This window comes from Nycticebus coucang, chromosome 24 (genome assembly GCF_027406575.1).
Source record: "Nycticebus coucang isolate mNycCou1 chromosome 24, mNycCou1.pri, whole genome shotgun sequence".
Lineage (NCBI taxonomy): Eukaryota > Metazoa > Chordata > Mammalia > Primates > Lorisidae > Nycticebus > Nycticebus coucang.
This window is the reverse complement of record NC_069803.1, coordinates 3,663,465-3,670,490: the sequence shown is the minus strand read 5'-3', so window position 1 is coordinate 3,670,490 and position 7,026 is coordinate 3,663,465. Positions and strand designations below refer to the sequence as shown.

Genomic DNA, 7,026 nt, shown 5'->3' with positions numbered 1-7,026 from the left:
GGAATCGCTGGATCGTAGGCTGAGTATATGTTCAGCTCTAAGGGATATTGCCAAACAATTATCTAAAGAGGTTATACCAATTTGTATTCCCACCAGTGTCTCAAAGATCCAGTTTCTCCACATCTTTGTCAGTCTTGGTGCTATGATTTGGATGTTTGACTTCTCTAAAACTCATGTTGAAGTTTGATCCCCCGTATTGGAGGTGGGGCCTCCTGGGTGAGATCCCTCATCAATGGCGTGCCGTGCCGCTGTCCGTGCAGTAATGAGCGAGTTCTTGCTCTGTTAGTTCCAGCAAGAGCTGGCTGTTACAGCAAGTGTATATTTAATAACTCTATATTACTTTCCTTCATGTTTGTATTCCTTTTAATTCTATTCATATCCCTTGGTTTATTGAATTGAGCCAAGGGCGACTTTTTTTTTTTTTTTCTTTTTCTTCTTCTTTTCTACCAAGGGCAGACTTTAAACAAACTGTGAGAAACCAGACCTGGAAGAAACAATCTGGTTTGATAAAATAAAGGCAATTTTTGCAAAACAATAACAAAAAGAGTTGGTCGTTGAGAGTTAGAGACCAGCATGAACAAGAGGGAGACTCCGTCCCTACTAAAAATTGAAAAATTAGCTGGGCACTGTGGCAGGTGCCTGTAGTCCCAGCTACTCAGGAGGCTGAGGCAGGAGGATCACTTGAGCACAAGAGTTTGAGGTTGCTGTGAGCTATGACTCTATAGCACTCTACTCAAGTGAAAGAGTGAGACTCTGTCTCCAAAAAAAAAAAAAAAAAAAAGAGTTTTCTGTTGAAAAGAGCCTGGCCCTCCTCCCTCCCTTTGCCTTTTACCATGGTGGAAGCAGCCTGAACCCTCAGCAGGAGCAGCCATGCTCCTTGCGCAGCCTGCAGAACCTGAGCCTAAAAAGCTGCTTTATAACTTACCCAGCCTCAGGGATTCCTTCATATCGTAACACAAATGGACAGAGACACTTGGTATCGTCATTCTTTTACATTTTGTCCTTCTGGGGGCTATGCGATGGTTCTCATTTGTATTTCCCTGGTGACTAATGAGGGTGTACACTTCTTAAGTTTTTTTGCCATTTGGTTGTGATCTTTTGCGATGTGCCTATTCACGCCTTTCGTCCATTTTTCTTCTATCTTGTTGACTTGTACAAAATATATGTCTCTACAAAGGTACACATATATTTGTGTATGTGTGTATTATACACACACATACACATACATATACACACACTTTGTACCTACAAAGATACATATACCTTTGTCCAAGAAAAGAAATGTAAAAGCAGGCCAGGTGCAGTGGCTCATGCCATAACCCTAGCACTCTGGGAGGCCAGCGTAGGTGGATCACCTGAGCAGATACCTTCTCCTGCTCTGTGGCTTGCCTTTTCAGTTTCTGTCTCTCTTTTTTTGAGACAGAGTCTTGTTCTGGTCCCAGGTTGAGTGCCATGGCATCATAGCCTACGGCAACCTCAAACTCTTCAGCTCAAGAGATCCTTTTGTCTCAGCCTCCTCCCAAGTAGCTGGGACCAGGTCTCAGCTTTTGTTCAAGCTTGTCTCTCTAACTCCTGAGCTCAGGCGATCCACCCGCCCTCAGCCTCCTAGAGTGCTGGGATTAAGGACCCGTGAGCCACCATGCTGGGCCACCGTTTCAGTCTCTTGATGGTGTTTCTTGATGAAAACATGTTCTTAATGAAATCTGAGTCTTCAGTCTTTCCTTTTATGGTTTTCTGTCCTGTCTTAAGAAATCTTTGCTGTCCCAAAATCACGAATATATTTCCTTTATAATAATATTCTAGAAGCTTTTTTTTCTTTTCTTTTTATTGAATCATAACTGTATACATTGATATGATCATGGGGCATCATACACGCGCTTCATAGACCATTTGACACATTTTTATCACAATGGTTAACATAGCCTTTCCGGCGTTATCTCAGTTACTGGGCCAAAACATTTACATTCTACATTTACCAAGTTTCGCAAATACCCCTGTAAGATGCACCACAGGTATGATCCCACCGATCCCCCTCCCTCTACCCACCCACCCCTTTCCCCCACTTCCCCCTATTGTTAGGTTGTAACTGGGTTATAGCTTTCATGTGAGAGCCCCAAATTAGTTTCATAGTAGGGCTGAGTACGTTGTGTACTTTTTCTTCCATTCTTGAGATACTTTACTAAGAAGAATATGTTCCAGATCCATCCATGTAAACATGAAAGAGGTAAAGTCTCCATCTTTCTTTAAGGCTGCATAGTATTCCATGGTGTACATATGCCACAATTTATTAATCCGTTCGTGGATCGATGGGCACTTGGGCTTTTTCCATGACTTAGCAATTATGAATTGGGCTGCAATAAACATTCTGGTACAAATATCTTTGTTATGTTGTGATTTTTGGTCTTCTGGGTATATGCCCAGCAGAGGAATTATAGGATTGAATGGCAGATCTATTTTTAGATCTCTGAGTGTTCTCCATATATCTTTCCAAAAGGAATGTATTAATTTGCATTCCCACCAGCAGTGCAGAAGTGTTCCCTTTTCTCCACATCCACGCCAACATCTCTGGTCTTGAGGTTTTGTGATATAGGCTAGTCTCACTGGAGTTAGATGATATCTCAAAGTAGTTTTGATTTGCATTTCTCTGATGATTAAAGATGATGAGCATTTTCTCATATGTCTGAAGGCCGTGCGCCTGTCTTCTTCAGAGAAGTTTCTCTTCAAATCCCTTGCCTAGCCTGCGATGGGATCCCTTGTTTTTTTCTTGCTGATGCGTTTGAGTTCTCTGTGGATTCTGGTTATTAAACCTTTGTCAGAGATATACCCTGCAAATATCTTCTCCCATTCTGAGGGCTGTTTGTTTGCTTTACTTACAGTGTTCTTAGCTGTGCAGAAGCTTTTTAGTTTGATTAAGTCCCAGTAGTGTATTTTTGAAGCTGCTTCAATTGCCCAGGGGGTTCTCCTCATGAAATACTCACCCAGACCAATTTCTGCAAGGGTTTTCCCTGCATTCTCCTCTAGTATTTTTATAGTTTCATGTCTTAAGTTCAAATCTTTGATCCAATGAGAGTCTATCTTAGTTAATGGTGAAAGGTGCGGGTCCAATTTCAGTCTTCTGCAGGTTGCCAGCCAGTTCACCCAGCACCATTTGTTAAATAGGGAATCTTTTCCCCACTGAATGTTTTTAATTGGCTTGTCAAAAATCAAATAGCGGTAAGTAGCTGGATTCATCTCTTGGTTCTCTATTCTGTTCCAGATATCTACTTCTCTATTTTTGTGCCAATACCATGCTGTTTTGATCACTATCGATTTGTAGTAAAGTCTGAGGTCTGGTAGTGTGATTCCTTTTATTTCTGAGTAATGTCTTGGCTATTCGAGTTGTTTTCTGATTCCATATAAAACGAAGTATTGGGTGGGGTGCGGGCCAGCTGGGAAGATGGCGGGTGTGGGCTTGGCCGCTGTGGGGGCTTGGGTACCTGGTCGGAGCTGGGGCTGGGCAGCTGTCTTCTTCGGCCCCCACCGTGGCCTCAGCGCGTTACTTGCACGGATGCCCCAGCGGGCGCCACGATGGCTCCCAGCTTGCAGACAAAAGACGTCATTCTCTTTACTTAATCGACCAGACCTTCCAAGCCTGGCTTATAAGAAGCTAAAAGGCAAAAGTCCAGGAGTAATCTTCATCCCTGGCTATCTTTCTAATATGAATGGTACAAAGGCTTTGGCGATTGAGGAGTTTTGCAAACCTCTAGGTCACGCCTATATAAGATTTGATTATTCAGGAGTTGGAAGTTCAAATGGTAACTTAGAAGAAAGCACAGTGGGAAAATGGAGAAAAGATGTTCTTTCTATAATTGATGATTTAGCTGAGGGACCACAGATACTAGTTGGAAGTAGCCTTGGTGGATGGCTTATGCTTCATGCTGCAGTTGCACGTCCAGAAAAGGTCATGGCTCTTATTGGTGTAGCTACAGCTGCAGATGGCTTAGTGACACAGTTTAATCAGCTTTCTGTTGAGCTAAAAAAGGAAGTGGAGATGAAAGGCGTGTGGGCTATGCCATCAAAATACCATGAAGAAGGAGTTTATAACATTCGGTACAGTTTCCTTAAAGAAGCTGAACACCACTGCTTGCTACATAGCCCGATTCCTGTGAACTGCCCTGTAAGATTGCTCCATGGCATGAAGGATGACATCGTGCCTTGGCATACGTCCATGCAGGTTGCCGACCGGGTGGTTAGCAAAGATGTAGATGTCATCCTCCGAAAACACAGTGATCACCGAATGAAAGAAAAAGCGGACTTTCAACTTATTGTTTATACTATTGATGACTTAATTGATAAGCTTTCAACTAGTTAACTAGTATCACATTTTTAGTTGGTACATAAACTAATGTGTCCAGATTAGAAGAGGGATAACAGATCAAAGACCCTAATAGTTTAGGTCCCTTTTCTATTTTGTAAATATAAGTATTTATTTAATGACGTATTTACACAAGTAGTATAAATTGTAATGAAAGTACCAGCTGCTATTTGAAAATTTTCTCTTTCCTTCAATCCTTGATCTTTTTTCATTAAAATATTTACTATTTTTTTATTCAAGAGCTATTTACCTTTCTTATGCTTATGTTAGCTGTGCCAGCTCTTACTTGCATTCTCTTCTACTTAGAATTATTAATAAAACTTGAATTTTTGTTATAGATGGAAATTTATAAAATTACTTGTGATTTTAAAATGCAGGAAAATACTTATAGAAATATCGAAATGATTGGAGAAATGTCTGAAGCATAATAAAGTTCAAAGACTAAGGATATTAAAAAATAAAATAAAATAAAATAAAAATAAAACGAAGTATTGTTTTTTCAAGATCTTTAAAATATGACAGTGGAGCTTTAATAGGGAGTGCGTTGAAATTATATATTGCTTTGGGTCGTATGGACATTTTGATAATGTTGATTCTTCCCAGCCATGAGCATGGTATGTTTTTCCATTTGTTAACATTTTCAGCTATTTCTTTTCTTAGAGTTTCATAGTTCTCTTTATAGAGATCTTTCACGTCTTTTGTTAGGTAAATTCCCAAATATTTCATCTTCTTTGGCACTACTGTGAATGGGATAGAGTCCTTAACTGCTTTTTCAACTTGACTGTTGTTGGTATATATAAAGGCTACCGATTTATGGATGTTGATTTTGTAACCTGAGACGCTGCTGTATTCCTTGATCACTTCTAAGAGTTTTGTAGTAGAGTCCCTAGTGTTTTCCAGATACACAATCATATCGTCTGCGAAGAGCGAAAGTTTGATCTTTTCTGACCCTATATGGATACCCTTGATCGCCTTTTCTTCCCTAATTGCGGTGGCTAAAACTTCCATTACAATGTTGAAAAGCAGTGGAGACAATGGGCAGCCTTGTCTGGTTCCTGATCTGAGTGGAAATGATTCCAATTTAACTCCATTCAATATGATATTGGCTGTGGGTTTGCTGTAGATGGCCTCTATCAGTTTAAGAAAAGTCCCTTCTAGACCAATTTTCTTGAGTGTTCTGATCCTGAAGGGATGCTGGATATTATCAAAAGCTTTTTCTGCATCAATTGAATCATATGGTCTTTGTTTTTTAATTTGTTTATGTGCTGAATTACATTTATAGATTTACGTATATTGAACCAGCCTTGAGACCCTGGGATAAAACCAACTTGGTCATGATGTATAATTTGTTTGATGTGTTGCTGGATTCTGTTTGTTAGAATCTTGTTAAATATTTTTGCATCTATATTCATTAGTGATATTGCTCTATAATTTTCTTTTCTTGTTGGGTCTTTTCCTGGTTTGGGGATCAGGGTGATGTTTGCTTCATAGAACGTGTTGGGTAGTCTTCCTTCTTTTTCTACATTTTGGAACAGGTTAAGTAATATAGGTACTAATTCCTCTTTAAAGGTTTGGTAGAATTCTGATGTAAAACCGTCTGGTCCCGGGCTTTTCTTTTTAGGGAGGTTTTGTATAGTTGATGCTATTTCTGAACTTGATATGGGTCTGTTCAACATTTCCACTTGATTCTGGTTAAGTCTTGGAAGGTGGCGTGCTTCCAAGTATTGGTCAATTTCCTTCAGATTTTCATATTTCTGAGAATAAAGTTTCTTGTAATATTCATTAAGGATTTTTTGGATTTCTGATGGGTCTGTTGTTATTTCGTCTTTGTTGTTTCTGATTGATGATATTAGAGATTTTACTCTTTTTTTTCTGATTAGGTTGGCCAGAGGTTTATCTATTTTATTTACCTTTTCAAAAAACCAGCTTTTTGATTTATTGATCTGTTGTATAATTCTTTTGTTTTCAATTTCATTTAATTCTGCTCTAATTTTGGTTATTTCTTTTCTTCTACTGGGTTTGGGGTTGGAATGTTCTTCCTTTTCCAGTTGCTTGAGATGTCCCATTAAGTTGTTAACTTCCTCTCTTTCCGTTCTCCTGAGGAAGGCTTTCAGAGCTATAAATTTCCCTCTTAGAACTGCCTTTGCGGTGTCCCAGAGGTTCTGATAGTTTGTGTCTTCATTGTCATTTTGTTCCAAAAAATTGGCGATTTCTTTCTTAATCTCATCTCTGACTCAGTTATCATTCAGCATAAGGTTATTTAACTTCCATATTTTTGTATGAGTATGCAGATTCCTATTGTTACTCAATTCAAGTTTTATTCCATGATGGTCCCAGAAGATGCAAGGAATAATTTCTATTCCTTTAAATTTACTGAGGTTAGACTTGTGACCTAAAATGTGGTCAATTTTGGTAGTAGGTTCCGTAGGCTGATGAGAAGTATGTATATTCAGTTTTGTTGGGATGAAATGTTCTGTAGATGTCTGCTAAATCTAAATATTGGATGGTTAGGTTTAAATCTAAGATTTCTTTGCTCAGCTTCTTGCTGGAGGATCGATCCAACACTGCCAAAGGAGTGTTGAAATCTCCGATGATTATGGAGCTGGAGGAAATCAAATTACTCATGTCTGTTAGAGTTTCTCTTATAAATTGAGGTGCATTCTGGTTGGGTG

The 7,026-nt window shown here is 39.2% G+C and overlaps 1 protein-coding gene across 1 annotated transcript; it reads left to right on the top strand.

The window, feature by feature from the left end:
- The first annotated feature begins 3,415 nt into the window (after positions 1-3,415).
- On the top strand, positions 3,416-4,807 carry LOC128576403 (palmitoyl-protein thioesterase ABHD10, mitochondrial). The gene has a single exon (XM_053578535.1). The coding sequence runs from the start codon at positions 3,437-3,439 to the stop codon at positions 4,349-4,351; it is 915 nt and encodes a 304-aa protein (XP_053434510.1). The 5' UTR covers positions 3,416-3,436; the 3' UTR covers positions 4,352-4,807.
- Positions 4,808-7,026: the final 2,219 nt, after the last annotated feature.